This window comes from Bos indicus, chromosome 6 (assembly GCF_029378745.1).
Source record: "Bos indicus isolate NIAB-ARS_2022 breed Sahiwal x Tharparkar chromosome 6, NIAB-ARS_B.indTharparkar_mat_pri_1.0, whole genome shotgun sequence".
NCBI classification, from domain to species: domain Eukaryota; kingdom Metazoa; phylum Chordata; class Mammalia; order Artiodactyla; family Bovidae; genus Bos; species Bos indicus.
In genome coordinates, this window is record NC_091765.1 from 56,153,581 (window position 1) to 56,175,359 (window position 21,779).

Below are 21,779 nucleotides of genomic sequence, written 5' to 3' on the forward strand. Positions count from 1 at the left end.
GAGGAGAGTAAATGGGAAATTGAGGGTAGGTGTTGGCCTCTGGGTTAAACCACTAACTAAATGTATGGTCCTAAGCAAATCACTGAGCCTTTTGTAAACTTTGTTTTCTTATCTATAAGCAGCATCATGCACAATTCATTGTGAGGAAAATACATGAATTACACAGTATGTATTAAAGAAATGTAGGTTCCCATCCTTGTTTTTGGAAAAGCAGGAGGCCACGGGGAGAACAGGAAGGAAAAGAGCAAATAAGATCATCTATACCATTTTTCTAGATGATCTTTTTGTAAAGCAGAAATAGAGATGCAGACACAGAAGAAATAGATGGATACTAAGAGGGAAATGAGGGGGGTTGGAGTGGCATGGGAGGAATTAAGAGACTGGGACTGACACTGTGTAGAGGAGATAACTAATGAGAACATACTGGATAGCACAGGGAACTCTACTCTATGCACCGTGGAAACCTGAATGGGAAGGGAGCCCAAGAGGGAGAGTGTATGTATATATGTATGGTGATTAACTTCGCTATAGTGGAAACTAACACAACAGTGTAAAGCCACCATCTTCTAATAAAAAATTGGAAAAATGAAAAGAACACATTTTCTAAACACAGATCCAGTGGGACTCTGGAGGACAAGAGCTCAGACAAGCCCCTTTTTTTTATTCTACCATCTTGAAGCCAGATGCCACCCCAAGCTGAGGAGCCGCTGGGCTGGGGAAAAAACATGCCTCAACAAAGAGTAAACGTTCTCTTACAGAATAGTGGGTAAATCTGGGTCCTCATGTATTTAAAAAATCATGAGAAAATACAAGTATACACAAAAGACTCAGTAAAAATTCTTTGGAAACTACAACCACACTAACATTTCCTATAAACAGTTGTCACACTTTACTAGATAGTTGAAATAGATATCATACCTGGGCGATAAAGATATTGGCCATCCACTCCGTTTGAGTTTGTGAACTCTCACAACACAGGTGCCTATAAGACAAGGTTTATAAAATATATAATTCAAAAGGACAAAGGAATTTTCCAGTGTATTTATTTGGCAAGTAAGTGATTAAGTGATCAGAAATCTCTTTGGGTTTCTCCTAATTAATGACATAATGCAATCAAACTGGAAGTATTTCAATACAAGTTACTTCAGGCTTCTGCTATCAAAACAGTAGTATAAATATGCTAGTTTAACCAAAATATAAATAAAGGCTTTGAAAACTGCCCAAAAATGATAAGCAGTATTTTTTGGAAATGCAGAAAGGTCAGTGTCATTTACTTTTTCAGGTACATGATGGTAAAATACTTTTTCCCCCAGAAACTGAGCCTAAGAAAAAAAAAATGTGTATATTTTCTTAAGAGCAGATTTTTCAGACACAGTCCATGTGATTATAAACACGAATACCCAACAAGACTCATGAAAAATGAGCTAAATGAAAAAAACCACTGCATGTCCAATAACACTGATTCAGTAACCTATTGAAAACCTACACAAAACAGAGATCTTGCCTTCAAGGTTCCCATAGTCTATTAGGAAAGCCAGGAATGTAAACAAACTATAACACAGCGAGGGGAAAAAAAGTAAAGTTGAACACAAACACAGAAACAGCACACCTGGGGATGAGGTGGAAAATCTTGTAACTGATGTTAGAATGGCATAATTTCAAAGTAGTTATTTTTATATCCTTATTAATAATTTAGAAAAATGTTAGAATGAAACTTCTAAAAATAATCCTTGCTTCCTCCATTAGATTCTCATGAAGACAGTTGTCCCTTCCTATTGCCATGTCCAAGAAAACTGTTCCCTCTACAAATCATTTTAGTTATGGATCCACCAGCACAAAATACTGTAGATGTAAAGAAGAAATAAATTGATTAGAAAGAGTTATCTGATGAGACTTTCTCTGTCATTTCAGCTATGGTTTGAATAAAAAATGACAGCTGAGTCTGCCAGATCAGCAGGAAGAAGATAAAAGTGATGAGGGAAGGGGGAGCATACACTATGGAAGAAGGTTCAGTGAAGACAGCATGGATATTAAGCATATGATATGAAGCAGGAAGGCATGTATAGTGAATTAGAAACAGATTGTTTTATCATTAAGTAAAAATGTGGGAAAGTCATGGGAGATACATATTAAAGGACTTCATGTGCTGTGCCAATAATCCTATACTTTATCCTACATTTTGGATTCATAGATGAGTTAAAGCAGAAAAGAAATATGATAGATTTTAGAAAATCTCTTCAGTGCTGGGTGGAGAATGTGCCAGAAACAAAAAGCAAAGTCAGAGGCATGAAGAGCACTTAGGACTCCTGGACTGATCTTGGCAGATGGATGAAGGCTCCAAGGATAGAGGGTGTGGGTGGATCAGAGAATTAAGAGGCAGATCTGGTATGGATGAGACACAGGGAGATCTAGTCCAATCTCTATGGAGAGACATCAATGGAAAGAAGTACTCTACAGAAAGAACCGATTTGAAGCCAAGGTCTTTTCTTTAAATTTGAGTTTTTCAGAGTTCTTATTCTTAATTTAAAACTGAATTTTGTCTGCTTATCCCTTAAAACCAGAGATTCCACATTTATATAATAACTAGTAAGAAATCATGTGTAGTTTTTCTTGAGGTGTTGGCAAATAGGATACATGAAACTTAAATAGACCTAAACCCTGAAGCAAACCTCCTATTCTCTTTTTAGGCTCAAGGTATTTAGAAAAGAGTTTAAATTTACTTAAAAGGAATGTTTCTTGTCTCTAGATATATCTGCCAAATAACAACATTATTTACTGTCGTTATCATCAATATATCAAAACCAAAATCTGTTAGCTGTTAACTTACCAGTGATGTTTTTCAGAATACGCTGTCAATCCCCAACTGCATCGTATGGGGGGGGGTGGAAAAAACACATATACATATTAAAAATGATCCATTTTACGCGACAATACACAGGATGAAATTTTAAGGAGGTAATGTTTAATGGTGGGAAAGCATAACAGAATTGATATCCACAAGTGATGATTCGCTGGGTATGATGGATATTGAGGAATTTGGCTATAAATTTATAGATATGTTGAAAGGACACGGGGGGATGGGGTCTCATGATGTTATGAGGCAGTGGGGATATTCTTGGCTGAGTAAGGACAGATGTCTAGAAAACTGGCCAAAATAAAATACACATATTGACTTACTGATATTGTGAGAAATTTTAAAGAATGTACCAGCCACAACACAGATACATGTGCTGGGCTAAGAAATTAAGCACAGAGGCAAAAGTAAGTACATTTTCAGTAACAGAATCTGAAATCATATACAGTTTATTAAAATAATGTTTCATGATATTAAAAGTATTAGTAAAAACCTTAATTAGCTAATCAAAGTAATCTGTGATGAATAAGTATGGTATAACTCAAATGCTGGGTTGGTTCAAGTGCTAGTGAGAAGCATAATGTTTAAAGAAGCATAATGTTTCTCTCAACTACCCAGGTGCTGTGAGGTTTTACCAAATACAGTAAAACAAAGAGGGCAAATTATAGAGCCAGGGCCAAGATGTTCTAAAAGCAACAAATATCATATATTAATGCATATGTATGGAATCTAGAAAAATAGTATTGATGAACCTGTTTATGAAGAAGAAATGGAGATGCAGATGTAGACAATGGACTGGTGGACACAGCAGGGGAAGGAAGGACAGACTGAGAAAGTCATATTGACATATATACACTATCATGTGAAAAATAGGTAACTGGTGGTTATATAGCTGCTATAGAACAAGTGAGCCCAGCCTGGAACTCTGTGACAACCTAGAGGCATGGGATGGGAAAAGGAAATATATATGTATGAATATATAAAAAACAAATATATATATTTCTGATTCGTGTTGATACATGCCAGAAACCCCCACAACATTGTAAAGCAATTATCCTCCAGTAAAAAAGAAAAAATAAAAGCCAAGAAGGATGGAGGGCAGCATTTTTCTTCCTCTGGGTAGACTGACTGACTGGAACATTCTGTGACTGAGCAGGGAAAGGGATGTGGAGAAACCCATGTATTTCCCAGTTGTGAGGGCCTTCTGGGGATTTCTTGTTCTACACAGAGGAGATGCAATTCCCCAGGAGCTTGACTTGAGTGGGAACATCATCATCTCTCCATATCCACCCACCCAGGTCCCCTGCCACATGTTTGTGGCAACTTAATCTGTCTAAAGCTTAGCTTATGAAGAGTCAGACTAATGCCATTGATCCCTAAATCCTTGGAAAGGTCTTCCTGTAACTTTCTCAACAGCTCTGCCCTTCCAAGCTTTACCTTGTTGGAGGCTTCATCTTCTTTTTCACTCCAAGATAAAACTTCACTGAACTGAGAGAAAACATTTTGTCAGGTTTGCTACTCTGTAAAGTAAAACAAAATAATTTGCAATTAAAAAGATTTTATAAATGTTCTTTTATTTTCCTTGAGTATTAAGAATAGAGTTTAGAATGTTTAGTTTCACAAATATTTCATGAATATCATACCAAATTTTTGGTAAATGAAGATTGTGTTGGTTACAATGTTGTAAATTTAAATAAATGATCCTGTATATATATGTATGATTACATATGTGTGCATATATATGTACAAACACACACAGTAATTCCTTATTCAAAACACTTGGGACTTATGAGAACTGATGATGGGTTTTTTTTTCATATTTAAAAAATACATATGCAGTATATTTTGTAACTCCACAATCTCATTGGTGTTGCCTGGGGTAGCACCCACCCTATATTCAAATAGATTCATATTCTCTACAGAAATGCATGACATTTCATATAATGTGAATAAATAAAGGCCATAAGTATTGTTATGGTCTGAATGTTCATATCCCCACACCCTCAAACTGAAATATAATCCACAGCATGAAGGTATTTGGAGGTGATAGCTTTGGGTGGTTAATTGAGTCATGAGATTAACTCTGTTTTCACTACGTGAGGATATGAGAAATGGGCAGTCTACAATCTGGAAGAAGATTCTAACTAGAACCTGACCACACTGGCACCCTAATCTCAGGCCCTCGGCCTCTGGAACTGGAGGAATAAATTTCTGTTTTTATAAGCCACCCAGTCTATGATAGTTAGCCTGAACAGACTAAGACAAATATCTTTATGTTGGTGTAGGTCAAGTTTTGCCACCAAATGAGTTATGATTTTCTGTACTTTTTGGATTTTGGAACTACAAATCTATGTAGGCATAGACTATCTCAAATATCCATATTGAAAATTTTCACTAATAACTCACAAAAAGAGACTATTAAAAAGAATATACATTTGCTTTTAGATCAATTATATATTTTCTGTACACATCCCAACATATTTATCTGATTAATATGAAAAAATTCAAATCCTTGAACCACCAGGAAAAGTATCTGACAGGAAAAATTTCAATCATTATATTCTAATTTAATATCAAAGCATATACATATATTATTGTTGGATAGCCTGCAATAGATTTTATAAAGATAATAGCCATGAAAATGGTAATTAGAAAAAGCTTTCCCAATATCCTAAAAATTTTCAAGGAAATCACTTTTTTCAACCTGGTATGCAGATAGCATTTATAAATAACTAAGAGCAATGGGTCTTGGGTCAGAGACCTGGGTGCAAATCTGGCTTGCTACCTACTAGCTTGTAACCTCACATTACTGCTCTCTGCTCTTGTATCTTATTTGTAAACAGGAATAATAAACATACTATCTCATAGAGTTATTAAGAAGATTAAATGATAAAGGGTTACTGTGAAGGGTTATTGTACAAATTAAATAAGAAAAGTACTTTTAAAGAGTTTAGTCCAGTAAATGGCCAAATACTAAGGGCACAGCAAATTACAGCTATTATTACAAATTTAGAACACAATGCTTCATAGAAATCGATAGACAGACAAGTTGTTAGAGCCCTAGAAAAATGCACAAAAGCCCATTCAGCAAGTATAGAGCTCAAATCAGTCCTAAGTTTTATAAAAGTTAAACTATTACTATAAATTATTTTCCTTATGAAAGCAGTTGAATTTGAAAGCATAAAGGGTGGAAAATATGGAAATTTTTATAAAATTAAAAATTGGTTTCCATGGAGAAAACAGGTTAGGAGAATGTAGAGGAAATGTAGAGAAAAAAGTGAGCAGGAAGAAGATCCTGGATAATGCCTGGTGACCAGTGTTCTCTGTGGCAGCAATGATAAGGCTTGAAATTTACATGGTGAATTTATTCCTAGTCACCCTTATCACTGAGTTTGCTATTATTATCATGGCACATAATTTTAAAAATACTTTGGTTCTTTTTTTTTTTTTTTCCTGTATGGCTAGATTTCTTGAAATGGTATCACAGGGCCAAAGGCTAGGACATGATTAACAATAAGATTTTGCAAAATTGATAGGGTATATTTACTTACAGTTAAACATATATTTCTGCATTTACTAGCAGTTTTCAGTTTTGACTTGATCAACAATTTATCCATTTATTTATACATTTACTTACTGACATTAGTTCTTTATATACCAAATAGGAAATTGCCTTATCTTTTTAAATGAAATAAGTCTATACTAATTGGTCACTGTTTACTTTTATTTTTATAAAGTCAAGTATGTTGATCTCTTTTGAACTTTTACTCCAAGTTTAAAGGGTTCCCCACATATCTGATAAATACTCAGTTGCATAGCCATGGACCTTGAAGGGTTGCTATTTGTCAAGTTTTAATTCTTTTATCAATCTGGTATATTTTACACACAGAATAGATGAGAATTTAAGTTGAAAATTTTATGTTAACAATTGGGCTTCCCTGGTGGCTCAGAGGCAAAGAATCCACCTGCCCAGGCAGGAGACTGTGAGGAGACACAGGGTCGATCCCTGGATCAGGAAGATCCCCTGGAGAAGGAAATGGCAACCCACTCCAGTATCCTTGCCTGGGAAATGCCATAGGTGGAGGAGCCTGGCGGGCTACAGTCCAGGGGTCACAAAGAGTCAGATGTGACTTAGCCACTGAACAACAAAGCAATTTACTATATAAATTTTCTTTAGACATGCATTTATGACATATTTATCAAAACAATTATGATAATTACATTTTTTTAACCTCACTTTATGTTACCATTGCTATCTCTGTTCATTTTTATGCCACAATATGAACTAAGCTATTTTAGTTTTACTGTATGAATAAACAGTTGGGTGCAAAATACTTGACAGTGATTTTACTTTTTATATCTCTAAAATGTTTGCAAGTATTCCTAATTCCTATCTGTTTACCCTTTAAGATGAGCTGTCAAATTATTTTTTCCAAGTTCTAAAAGTTATTTTCTTTGGGATTTTGAAAACATTAATAATTACATTAAACCTACAGATCAATATTAGTAGACTTTACATTAATTTTCACCCATTTCTATTAGTGTAGTTCTGTAGCTTTCTTCATGTCAGCCTCTTCTTGTTAAGGTCATTTTTCTGGTATTTCATGTGTTTGGTTTTGGGGTATCTGTATTTTAGCCTGCTACTTTACTGAATATTCAGGATTAACACTTTAAGACTGATATGGAAGAATGAGGTAGTTTTTTAAGGCCGTAAGTTTTCTATACAGGAAAGAGTCAAGGAGACGAGAACATAGGAGTGTATATAATAGCAGAGACTCCTGGACACCTTCATCAGAGGTTCAGTCAGATTATAGCTGAGGTTCACGTCCCTCCTCAGGGACGTGACTGCTTAGACTGCTGGTCCCTTGGACTCAGTCCCAAAGGAGGCAGTAGCAGAGTCAGGCGAGAGGCTGCAATCCCAGCAGGACAGTAAGAAGGGACCTGCACATCTGAGAATGAGGAGCACCTGTGTCTGATTTAGGTGCATGCATGTATGTGCTCAGTCGCTCAGCTGTGTCTGACTCTTTGTGACCCCATGGACTGTAACCCACCAGGATCCTCTGTCCATGGAGATTCTCCAGGCAAGAATACTGGAATAGGTTGCCATGCCCTCCTCCAGGGGATCTTCCTAACCCAGGGATTAGACCTGCATCTCCTGTGTCTCCTAAATTGGCAGGCGGATTCTTTACTGCTGTATGAGTAGTCTTATTTATACAGGACATTGGTAAGCCCAGGACTGCCTACATTTTGAAATATTGTTGGCAATAGATTGAGAGTCTGAAGTAATACAACTGATTGCCAAGCCACTCTGGACACTCCAGCTCATTACTTTATGTTCTATCCTGTGCAAAGAGAACACAGATGACATAATTTGAGAGGAGTTCAGCCATGGTCAAAAGAAACCCTTTTCAGTTTCAATCTTCAAAATGAATAAGCATAAGCAGGACCTGTTAGGATTCTAATACAAAGTTTTTTAAAAGAAATCTCATTTACCGTGATAACTTTACTATTGGTTCATTACAACTTTTTTAGTATGTGTGTTTTCTGGAGAATTTCTTCAAAAAGTTCAAGTGTTATGAAATACGTAGTATGTTGCTTCAGGCACTGTATTTCAAAGTAAAATTTTAATTGAACCAATTAAATTAGTGTGCTTAAAAAATTATCCTTGTTACTGAGAAAAATTTGCTTATTAGTACATGTAAATTTTAACAACCATCCCCTCCCCATTTGCTTTTTTTTTTGACACCATTAACAGTATAATGGTAATATTCTTTGAAACTTCTAACCTTTTATGTAAATCAAGTCTGAAAACATTTTAATTAATATTTTCTGAGCAGGAAAAACTCTCAAAACAAAATATATCTTCCCCTGTGTATTACTCTAATTTGTTGTTAATGAGCATTCATAAATTATCTCTAATTAACACACAGTCTCTTTAAATATACTTTTCAATTTGTAATTTCTACTCCCTTCTCAGTAAATCATTTTCTAAATATATACAAGCATACATATATTAAGGGCAACTGTCAAAACCAGAGCCAAATCTGTATTCAGATAAGTTTGAGGATTTTTACTATTGATTATTTACTGTAAACTCATTTGAAAAGCAAACATTGCCAATGACTTGGCCATCAATATTAAAAGCAAAAGACCAGCAACATGCAGAAATAACCAACAAAATAACACCATGAAAATAACAGTGGTTTGAGTTTAAAGGAAAACCATGTCCCTCATCTGCCTGCCTTACTGTGCAAATGAAAGTGTCAGTCGCATTAACTGATTCTGACAGATGCATAAAGACAACTTTCAAACAGTTAACACTATAATTCCATAACCTGAGGTCGCTGTGATAGAAACAAAATGTGTTCAGTGTCTTTAAAGAACATTCTTTCTGAGAGATACTGTATGATCTCATTTACATGTATTGAACAGAATCTAAAAAAGTCAGACTCACAAAGAAGCAGGGAGTAGAATGGTGGTTTCCAGGGACTGGGACTGAGGGAAATGGGAAAGTGTTGATAAGTGGGTACTAAATTTCAGTTGTGCAGAGAGAATAGGTCCTCGAAATCTAAGTATAGCATGGTGACAACAGTTAATGGTACTGTATTGTATACTTGAAACCTGCCAAGATAGTAGATCTTAAATGTTCTTACCATAAATACACACAAAACTATATGAGGTAATGACTATTAATTCATTCATTAATTAGCTTAGATTGTGGTCATCATTTTACAATGTATATGTATATCAAAAACATATTTTTATAACAAATGCAATTTTTGTCAATTATAGTTCAATAAACATGGGGAAAATATTGCAAATGTAAAAAAAAAAAGAACTTTCAGACGAGCACTCAGTCCTACCACTGTCTACCGATTTGTATGACTTATTTTAGATTAAGCAGAATGATGCTTTCAAAAAGACACATATTCATAAAAATCATTCTGTTAAGGGATGAGATTCTTTAACTCAATTATAAAATCATTTCATCTAAAAAAAATAATATCTCCATGTACAGGCTTCCTTGTGGCAGATTTTTTAATTTATACCAGCTTGGGGAAAAACAGTATAAGAAACTAAATTGTATGAAGTGTCCTATTTGGAAATACTTGGTACTATTAAAATGAAAAACACTATCCTCTTTAAGTAAAATTCTGTCAGAAAAAACATAGGGCTAAAATAATACAAACGCTTTTCTTTAGTGAGTCCATGCATAAAACCTTTAAATGAGACACCTGGGAGTGGATTCTGACTCTACTGCTTACTGGCTTTGTGATCCTGAGCAAGTTATGTAATATCTTGGTAGACTCCATTTCTTCATGTGTCAAGGGGGATAATTATAGTGCTACTTTTATAGGATTATTGGAAATATAAAGTGAGATAAGTGAAATGTGCAGAACTCTGCTTTTTGTGGATTAACCACTTGAATGTTAGATGGGGCCCTTGACTGCACTGGTATTGATACTAGCTGTTTTTAGAACCTTCTGTTGCTACACAGTGGAAGTGTCAGTTCCTTAATGAAACTAAAAAGTCCAGGATGATTTTAAATTACACTAAGTAAATACCCAACTACAAAGGTGACCATTAACCAGCATATAAATGGAAGGACCGGGATGAAGGAAATGAGTCTAATGAAGATCAAGGTGGGTGACTCACTGAAGAAACCCAAACAGGATTCAACCAGATTCAGGTCTTAGATGGCTAGAACTTCAGTTGTGAGGTTTAGCATTTCCTTTCACAAACACAAACCTACAGTTCATGAACTTTACAATGTGATGTGTTGGGGGCTTCCTTGCTGGTCTAGTGGTTGAGAATCTACCTGCCAGTATGGGGGACACAGGTTCGATTCCTAGTTTGGGAAGATCGCACATGCCACAGAGCAACTAAGCCTGTGTGCCACATCCACTGAGCCAGCGCCTTAGAACTCACGAGCCTCAACTATTGAGTCCACATGCCACTACTATTCAAGCCTGTGCATCTAGAGCCTGTGCTTGGCAACAAGAGAAGCCACCACAATGAGAATCCTGAATACCACAATTAGAGAAAGCTCACACAGCAATGAAGACCCAGCACAGACAAAAATGATAAATAAATCTTTAAAAAATGTGATGTGTTTGTTTCACATAACTTAGAATTCTTAAGTGCCTTATTTCTGCAAACTTTACTCTTCCTGCATTGAAGAATGTGAATAATGATATCAAACAATAACAAATGATAGCAATCACTTGATACCTACACAGACTCCCCACCAACTCTATCAGCCGGAACAACAGAGTGGGATTTCCAGTATATAATACAGGTCTTCGAAGAGAGGGATAAGTTGGGCTGCAAAATTCAGTGCTGTTTTGTTAGCTCTCTGCCTGGACGTTCTGCTGTCCTTGAAGAATATGACCATTAAATGGATACACCAAGTAGGAGGCTAAGATTTATTTATGCCCACCTGAAGGCTTCCTTGCTGGAGGGACATATACGACAGTGGTCAGTGTGTGGAGAGCTCAATAAAAGCCACAGCAAAATGGGACTGTAGAACTCTGGAAAGCTACTTAATGACTCTTCTTCCTTCAGAACAATATTAAACATGATACTAGTCTGGTCCTTTTTTATAGATCTCCAAAACACAACATAGTGAAGCACCACACACCTGAAGTATGCAAGCAATGTTTATTCAAGTGAATTTTTATAATTCAGTGGAAAAAGTATCTTTGGGTCCTGTGGTTATTCAACATTCAAAATAACTGCTTGGATATTGCTTGAAGTAGAGATGCTATTGTATATACCCATGTAACAACCACCCAAAACTGGATAGAGAACATTTATTTCTGTCATCCTAGAAAATACCCTACTGACTGTATCTCTGTGCTTCTGTAGCAATGCTACTCCATACCCCAGGCAAACACTTTCTGACTTTTATCACCATAGAGGAATTTGTCTCTGTTTTGAACTTTTATGGTTAGACTCATATGGTACTATTTTGTGTCAAACTGTTTTTACTCAAAAAGCATTTGAAGGTTCTCCCACGTTGTTACATTCATTCAGTTTTATTGCTGAGTAGCATTCCATTGTCTGAATATATCATTCTCCTATTGGTGGACATTTGGAATGTTTCCAGGTTTTAGCCTTTATGAATAAAGCTGTTTATGAATATTCTTGAACAAGTGCTCTAGTGAATATAATACCTAGGAACAGAGTTGCTGGATTGTAAGTCAGAACGAATAACTATTTTAAAAGCTGCCCAAACTTCTACACAGTGACTATGTGGTTTTACCTTTCTGCCAGCCTCCCAGAGGTTGAATGCAGTTTATTTACTATAGGCCTTGAACTCCTGAAGACAGGGCTTAGAGATATGAAATAAGAATGTGAACTCACACAAAAATATACAGATATTCAACTACTATATATATAAATACCTTCAGATCCTTGTAAAGAAGGAGGTACCCATCTCGTAAAACACAATACCGATCTTGAAACTTATTTCCAGAGAGTATTTTAGATGGTTCTTCTTTAACTTTCAAGACTCCCTCTTTGATATTTTCCAGGGCCTTCCTCTCTGTAAAGTATAACATTTACTTTTGTAAGTTAGGTATATTTTCATTTATTTGGAATAGAATATAAAACATTTCTATATTTTCAATTTGATGATACAAAATAATAACTTCTTTCCTACAATTAAGAAACCTCTAGTTAATTTTTGGGAACACCTCATATCAGGGGAGTGTTGGACAAGCTACAGATACACTAACCAGATCTAGTTATATCTCTGTAATATACAGGCCTACCTATGCTGTTCAATTAGCTACTGGCTAATGAGCACCTGAAACATGCTAGTCTCTACTGAGATGTGCTGTGAACATAAGATATATACCATATTTTGAAAATTAGTACCTAGAAAGGTAAATATATTACAATTTTGTAGTATCAGAAAAGGTAAATATATCACAATTTTATAGTATTGATTATATATTGAAATGATATTTTGGATATGTGAGTTTAAATAGAAGATATAAGTAAAATTAATTTCACCTACTTATATATATGTGACTATGCCAAAGCCTTTGACTGTGTGGATCACAAGAAACTATGGAAAATTCTGAAAGAGATGGGAATACCAGACCACCTGACCTGCCTCTTGAGAAATTTGTATGCAGGTCAGGAAGCAACAGTTAGAACTGGACATGGAACAACAGACTGGTTCCAAATAGGAAAAGGAGTACATCAAGGCTGTATATTGTCACCCTGCTTATTCAACTTATATGCAGAGTACATCATGAGAAACACTGGGCTGGAAGAAACACAAGCTGGAATCAAGATTGTCAGGAGAAATATCAATAACCTCAGATACGCAGATGACACCACCCTATGGCAGAAAGTGAAGAGGAACTAAAAAGCCTCTTGATGAAAGTGAAAGAGAGTGAAAAAGTTGTCTTAAAGCTCAACACTCAGAAAACAAAGATCATGACATCTGGTCCCATCACTTCATTGGAAATAGATGGGGAAACAGTGTCAGACTTTATTTTTTGGGGCTCCAAAATCACTGCAGATGGTGACTGTGGCCATGAAATTAAAAAACGTTTACTCCTTGGAAGGAAAGTTATGACCAACCTAGATAGCATATTGAAAAGCAGAGACATTACTTTGCCAACAAAGGTCCATCTAGTCAAGGCTATGGTTTTTCCAGTGGTCACGTATGGATGTGAGAGTTGGACTGTGAAGAAAGCCGAGGGCTGAAGAATTGATGCTTTTGGACTGTGGTGTTGGAGAAGACTCTGGAGAGTCCCTTGGACTGCAAGGAGATCCAACCAGTCCATTCTGAAGGAGATCAGCCCTGGGATTTCTTTGGAAGGAATGATGCTAAAGCTGAAACTCCAGTACTTTGGCCACCTCATGCGGAGAGTTGACTCACTGGAAAAGACTCTGATGCTGGAGGGATTGGGGGCAGGAGGAGAAGGGGACGACAGAGGATGAGATGGCTGGATGGCATCACCAACTGGATGGACGTGAGTCTGAGTGAACTCCGGGAGCTGGTGATGGACAGGGAGGCCTGGCGTGCTGCTATTCATGGGGTTGCAAAGGGTCAGACACGACTGAGCAACTGAACTGAACTGATATATATGTGTATTTATATATGTATATTTTAAATGTGGCTACTAGGCAATTTAAAATTATATCATCAGCTTGCATTTTACCTCTTTGAATAGCACTCATATAAATAATAAAAAATACACAGGTAAAAGAGAAATCTCTTCTAGAATTCTGACTTAGGAATTCAGTAATTCTTCAGACATTAGAAAAATTCCTATATCTATGAAACAGGTAAGGGTAAATAAGGCAAAATGTCCAATAACGCTTATGCAATAATGCATCTAAGCACACTTAGAAATCATTTAAACAGTTCCATTAAAAACCACATTTTTGATAATAAAATCACATTGAATCTATAAATTTATCGTGAATAATTTATCACTATATCTCCAGTTTACAACTTTTTGTTTTTTTAAATATAAATTTATTAATTTTAATTGGAGGCTAATTACTTTACAATATTGTATTGGTTTTGCCATACATCAACATGAATCCGCCATGGGTGTACATGTTTTCCCCATCCTGAACCCCTTTCCCACCTCCCTCCCCATACCATCCCTCTGGGTACAATTTTCTTTCTAAAATCTCAACATTATTTAACTGTCTGCTTGAGAAACAAGGAACAAAGGAAAGAAAAGGAACCTGAAGCCAAGTAGCCATGACATGGTCATGCTGGGGTCAACTCCTGCTCTTCCTGTAGAATAGGAGTAATGACACTTATCCTGCAGACTGTTGTGGCCCTCACATTAGATGGCGTCCTCAAAAGATGTACGGAGGGACACCACATCTGGATCAAGACCTTTAGCAATTTCCTGGTATTAAAGTGATGAAACTCTTAAGTATTCACTCATAGTTTCTAAAAATTATAGATAACTTGAATGATTTTAGAAAAAGAACTTTTTTAGTCTTAAACCTAGCAATCCCTTGGTTAGGGAAAACCTTTAATCAAACAGCAAATGATACACAGATGTTCACAATTATAGTTAGTATAAGAAAACAAGTTAGAAAAATTTGAAGTACTGCCTTATAACTCAGATATGAGCACGGGACGACAACCTGGAAGCAGACATCAATATGTTGAATCACATCACTGATCTTAACCATAAACAAACAAAAGTAGTTTTCATGATCTGCATACTACCACAAAAACATTCTTTTAATCATGATGCCACGCTAAAATAGGTTCTTTTAGGGAGCTGGTGATTTTAAAATAATTTCTGAAAAATACACTGCTAAAATTTGTCTTCTGGAACAATCTCTTAATAGTCAATTTCATAGAAAAAATATTTCAAGTAGTATTTTATAGCTAACTAGCTTCTATTTAAATTAAAAATAACACTTTTCCAATTAAAAGACTTGAAAGATTATTTTAATGCAGTGAGAAGATAGTGTTCCACTGCTGGGAGCCGGCATATTGCATATTGAGTGCATATTGCATATTGAGTGCAGCACTTTCCACAGCATCATCTTTCAGGATCTGGAATAGCTCAACTGGAATTCTATCACTGCAGGGAGCCAGCGTGAGGAACTCTGCCCATGACAAAGGTCATGAGGAAGGAGGCTCGGCATACGCAAAGGCGGGATCGAGCCTCAGGAGTCCCCCATCTACCCCCAAAACCAGAATCTGCCTACTTTCTGCTTTGTGCTTTCACCTACACCTCTGACTTTACGGGGGGCTGTCCCCCACTACCTCTCTCTGAAAAAAGAGTTAGCTTACAGCTCCAGTTAATAATTCCTGGGTGTGACAGTGTTTAACCTACAAACTCCTTTGGAAATCCTCTAGCCTGCCTGAATAGGTTTTTCTGGTCACATGTGATTGTTCAGAGCCTCCCAACTGTGAGAGGCAGGAGATGTTCTAAACTGTCTAAACACAGATTCTTTTGAGTAGTTAAAAGATTGATTAAAAATTGTATTGGTGAAGGGATTTTCACTTGTTGGGCCAATGTTTGCTGCTAAGTTTCCATATCCCTTACCTGCTGTGTCCCTGGCAGTGTATTGATTAATATAATTGGTGTAAGTAGTAGCTTTAATGTTTGTAACCTGGGACCCTAGAGTTAATTCTTTTTCTTGTTATAGCCCACCACACCTTTGCTCTGTAGGAATGCAACTTTATCGAATGCTTTTGGAGGGTGGCTCCTGACCAATCACCTTTAGAGAAAAATAAATTTTCTGAAGAAAGTGTCTTAAAATGTTAACAGGCCTCTGGGCCAGAAGATGATGCAAATCACCTAAGCTTTTGCATATGATAAGTTTGCAGGAAGAAAGCCTGGCTTGCTGCATGACTCTACCCCTTCCCCCATTATCTTCTATGCATAACTTAAGGTATAAAAACTACTTTGGAAAATAAAGTGCGGGCCTTGTTCACTGAAACTTGGTCTCCCCATGTCGTTCTTTCTCTCACCTTCTGGCTGAATTATTCAGCCTCTTTTCTCCACTAAATTTCCTCACTGAGCTATCCTTATTTCAGCCTCTTTTCTTCACTGAAATTTCCTCACTGAGCTATCCTTATTCTATTACTCTTTATATCCTTAATTAACGTTTAATTAAGCAGTTGTTTCCTGATCCTCGCCTACGCCGTCTCTCCTTCGAATACCCTGGATCAGCGGGGCTGGTCCCCGGCATTCCACAAAATTCATATGACATCAATTCATTTCTTCATGAAGTATTCAGAGTCTAGTATGCACTTGGTTCTAATAATATACAATAATACCCGAGGAGATGGTTTCTGGACTTGCAGTGCAGTGTTAGAGGCAGAGTAAACATAGGTTAACAAACAATGCTTATATATCCTGATAGGAAAAATACAGTAAGCAATTTAGAAAACACTGGGTGGGCTTAGAGATTCAGCTGATTTAGAATAAGAAAGTGAAAGTGGAGAAAGATATTTATAATACTATTGATTTAGAAATAGGTATTTTAAAAACATTAAATTATAATCAAGTTGTGAAATACAGATGTTACATTTTGCTTAAGCCAAACCAATTCCATTCACACCTTCTGATTATACCTTTTTAAGATTTTTGTTCAGTTTAATGCTGCTAAGTCACTTCAGTCATGTCCGACTCTATGCGACCCCATAGATGGCAGCCCACCAGGTTCCCCTGTCCCTGGGATTCTCCAGGCAAGAATACTGGAGTGGGTTGCCATTTCCTTCTCCAATGCGTGAAAGTGAAGTTGCTCAGTCGTGTCCAACTCTTAGCGACCCCATGGACTGCAGCCTACCAGCTCCCCCGCCCATGGGATTTTCCAGGCCAGAGTACTGGAGTGGGGTGCCATTGCCTTCTCCGGTTCAGTTTAATAAAGCTTTCTAATTTTACCAGTAAGAAAAAATCATATGTCTAGTGTTTAAACTACTCATAGGTCAAAAAGAAAACAGGCTTAGGACAAAAACATTGTTGTCACCTTTGAGTGCATATTTATTAAAATTTATTTTAATAAACCATATGTAATTGAGTACATACAGCTTCCCTGGTGGCTCAGTGGTAAATAATCTGCCTGCAGTGAGGAGACCTGGGTTCAATCCCTGGGCTGGGAAGATCCCCTGGAGAAGGAAATGGCAACCCACTCCAATAACTTTGCCTGGAAAATCCCACGGACAGAGGAGCCTGGTAGGCTACAGACCATGGTGTCACAAAGAGATGGACATGACTGAGCGACTTCACTGACTTCAAGTATTCTTGCCTGGAAAATTCTATGGACAGAGGAGCCTGGCAGGTTATAGGTCATGGGGTTATAAGAGTCAGACATGACTTAATGACTAAACTACCATTACCAATTGAGTATCTTAGTTAAATCTTCACCTTCAATTTTTTTTTTTTTTTTTTTTTGGCCACATTGCACAGCATTTGGAACTTCCCTGACTAGAGGTTGAACCCAAGTCCCCTGTAGTGGAAGTGTGGAGTCTTAACCACTAGACTACCAGGGAAGTCCTCTTAGCTAAATCTTCATGCATATATTATTAAGGGACTCATAAAGAAGGAAAGAGCAAAAATAAACTTGAAATATAAAGTTCTATGATAAATATAGAGAGCCTAAAAGAATTTCTGAAAGCTCTCATGATAAAATTTCTGTATGCTCTAACAATGTTAAAATAAGTAGGAAAATTATCCACCATTTAAGGGACAAGATGAAGCTATACATTTTGGGGACATAGTGCATGACTCAGTTGTGTTCAGACACGACTGAGCGACTTCACTTTCACTTTTCACTTTCATGCATTGGAGAAGGAAATGGCAACCCACTCCAGTGTTCTTGCCTGGAGAATCCTAGGGACGGGGGAGCCTGGTGGGCTGCCGTCTATGGGGTCGCACAGAGTCGGACATGACTGAAGCGACTTAGCAGCAGCAGCAGCAGCAGCAGCAGCAGCAGCAGCAGTATGTAACGTAACAATGGTTATAAATTAAATGCCTTTCAACAATTCACTTTTCCAAACTTCTAGTACTACGTGGTCTCTCAATCATGGGGTACTTTGCTTTTATGTTTTCACTTCCTCAGCCTCATCCTGGGCAAAAAAGCTTATTAAGATCATGTATGAAACGAGATGCCAGTCCAGGGTCAATGCATGATACTGGATGCTTGGGGCTAGTGCACTGGGACGACCCAGAGGGATGGTATGGGGAGAGAGGAGGGAGGAGGGTTCAGGATGGGGAGCACATGTATACCCGTGATGGATTCATTTTGATATTTGGCAAAACTAATACAATTATGTAAAGTTTAAAAATAAAATAAAATTAAAAAAAAAAAAAGATTAGGAAGCCTGGTGTGCTGCAGTTTATGCGGTCACAAAGAGTTGGACATATTTTAGGAATTGAACAAAACAATAATAACTAGAGAGTCAAACCCCTCCTGGTGATTGCTAGGGCAAGAAAGGATCAGTGGGAGTTCAGTGAGGGTTCTTTAGAGTTAACCCTAGGTAAGAGAATAGACTGGTATTCTTAGTTATATTGTGCTGTACTTCTGCTATTAATTAGAAAAGCCCTTGTATAAAACAACACAGAATGGTCAAATTTAATTACTTAAACAGAACAGACATATAACTAGGACTATGAAACAGATGTCCCTCAAAAATACTTTTCCAAACCATTTGAAAACATTTAAGTTCTTACTCTTTGCAATCCCACGGACTGTAGCTTACCAGAGTCCTCCGTCCATGGAATTTTCCAGGCAAGAGTACAGGAGTGGGTTGCCATTTCCTACTCGAGGGGATCTTTCTGACCCGAGGATTAAACCTGGGTCTCCCACATTGCAGGCAGATGCTTTACCTTCTGAGCCAGCAGGGAAGCCCTAGACAAAAACACTATTTCCTAACCAGTGGTCCCTGATCCCAATAAAAGCTCATCTGTGGAGAAGCTGGGAGGGTCTTGGGAAGAGAGACAGTGACAGAGAAGCAGTAGGAACAGGGGAGAGGGGAAAACATAACCCGAGAATATTTCTAAAACACATACTATGCTTTCATCCTTCATGTCCAGTCAGATAGCAATTCAGACCACTCTTCTCTCAGATATTTTCTCTGGGGTTCAATTCCACTTCTTTGCCAATATCATCTGTCTGACCCCTGCCTTTTCTACTTAATATCCAGATTCCAGGATTCTAGAACTTCATGGCTTGCTTGTCTAATGACTCCATATAATTCCAGATTGGTGCTATTCAGATAGTTTTATCATGTTAATCCCCTTTCCAAAGCTCTATTTTTCTACTACTCAATATCTCACTTGCCTAACATTAAAAGTTTAAATTCTTTCCTTGATTTTTCAAGGGCTAAATAAATTAGATTCCTTCTACTCATCTCTATAAACTATTAAGTTAAAATGTTCTTTATTTATAAGTCAGTTGATCATAATACACTGCTTGGAAAGCTGATCTTTGTCTCTATGGCACGACTTATGTTGATCAATTTCCCTCAGGTTGAATGTACTTGAGGGGAATTCCATTGTTGTTTTATACAAATTCTATTCCTACTTCTGGAGACCCAACTCATCCATGAACATGTTTTTCTAACTACTCCCAGTCCATATTTGTTATTCATGTCCCTAAAACTCTAAAGATAAAATTTAGGCATTGAATACATAAAAAGTCATGTTTGTCTCATAATTTAGCTCTTAAAAATAATAATTTCAGTCTCTGGCCATACCGCCCTGAATGTACTCAATCTTATCTGTCCTTGAAAAAATAATAATTTCATGTTTGCTTTTTAAAATAATATGAGTTTTGAATTTTCCTCCACAACCTATGTGAGAACTCACATAGCAAGTTACTTAGAGGCTTAGAGAATACTTGTAAAAAACCTCTTAAGACTACGAGGAAGATTAAATGAGATGGCATATGCAAAGCCATCAGCCCAGCATCTGGCACCCAATAAATATTATCTCTTATATATGATCTGAGCAATGACAAGGGAATATACACCAAATGTGTCTCTATGGATCTCCCTTCTTCTTTCACTGGAAAAGACTATTTCCTCAAGCCTACACATTATCTGAAAAATCAAGTTCCATCCCTGCTTGTGTATGCTAAGTAGCAATTTTCATGAGACATTTCCTTGAAAGTGAAAGTCACTCAGTTGTGTCCGACTCTTTATGACCCCATGGACTACAGAGTCCATGGAATTCTCTAGGCCAGAATGCTGGAATGGGTAGCCTTTCCCTTCTCCAGGGTATTCCTAACCCAGGGATCCAACCCAGGTCTCCTGCATCACAGGTGGATTCTTTACCAGCTGAGCCACAAGGGAAGCCCTCTTTTCTCTTGAAAATATTCCACAAATTTGGCAATATTTGCAGCCTGACATCTAAAATCTCTTTCAAATTAAAAATTATTCATATTCTTTGTTTGATATTGATTATATAGAACACATATGCTGTAATTTGGAAGAAGCAGAATTTGATATAGTTCACTCATTTTATGACATTCATTCACATTTAATAAAACTTAGTTCTATGACTGAGTAGAAGCCAAACTCAAGAACTGTTTGAACACAATCTAGAAAAAGTCAAATATCCCCCTACTTCCTAGTGTGTTTTACTTTGTTACTTGTATTGAAGAAGTAATGCTTAATAGAACAAGCAGCCTGAAGACACCCTTCTGTAATTAGATTATTCATAAGCAGTAAAACTGTAAATACAGTTTCTACTGGAGGATTGACTAGGAAAGTGCCAGAGATTCCATGACATTTGACGACAACACAGCATACTGTAAAAAGTAGAGCACTACTTACTTTTCTATTCTGTTATCAATTTCTGAGAAAACCCCTCCACTTGAAGTGGACTGGATTTATTTTCAACTTTTACACATCTTTGGCTTTAAAAAGATTTGATGAGGAATGGAATATAAATTATTTCAGCTAGACTAAGATTTATGAACTCATACTATTTTTGCTGGAATATTCTTTTATTTTCTAAGTCAGTCCAGAGTGGATGGCTCAGCTTCCCAGGTCTGAATTTGCCAGAAGCAGTTGCATTTTGATCTATTCTATTCTAATGCATCGGAGAAGGCAATGGCACCGCACGCCAGTACTCTTGCCTGGAAAATCCCATGGATGGAGGCGCCTGGTAGGCTGAAGTCCTTGGGGTCCCTACAAGTCGGCTACGACTGAGCGACTTCACTTTCACTTTTCACTTTCATGCATTGGAGAGGGAAATGGCAACCCACTCCAGTGTTCTTGCCTAGAGAATCCCAGGGACGGGGGAGCCTGGTGGGCTGCCGTCTATGGGGTCACACAGACTCGGACACGACTGAAGCGACTTAGCAGCAGCAGCAGCATTCTAATGCATATTTAATTCCAAAGCATCTGTCTTAAGTAGCAATCTAAATTTAGAAACCCACAGGCATCTTCATTTGAGTTACATATTCT

At 37.1% G+C, this 21,779-nt stretch overlaps 1 protein-coding gene across 4 annotated transcripts in view; it reads right to left on the reverse strand.

Annotated features, from left to right (window-relative positions):
* The window catches only part of ARAP2 (ArfGAP with RhoGAP domain, ankyrin repeat and PH domain 2), a 197,782-nt gene that overhangs the window by 14,311 nt on the left and 161,692 nt on the right, over positions 1–21,779 (reverse strand). For 3 of the 4 annotated variants that reach the window (XM_070791264.1, XM_070791262.1, XM_070791263.1), the window contains 4 exons: positions 12,262–12,401; positions 4,292–4,374; positions 2,828–2,863; positions 919–982 (listed from right to left, as the gene is read on the reverse strand). In XM_070791264.1, the coding sequence (XP_070647365.1) occupies positions 919–982; positions 2,828–2,863; positions 4,292–4,374; positions 12,262–12,401 (323 nt within the window). Of the gene's footprint in view, positions 1–918; positions 983–2,827; positions 2,864–4,291; positions 4,375–12,261; positions 12,402–21,779 lie in introns of those variants that run through there. The other variant, XR_011567142.1, reaches the window with a different exon arrangement.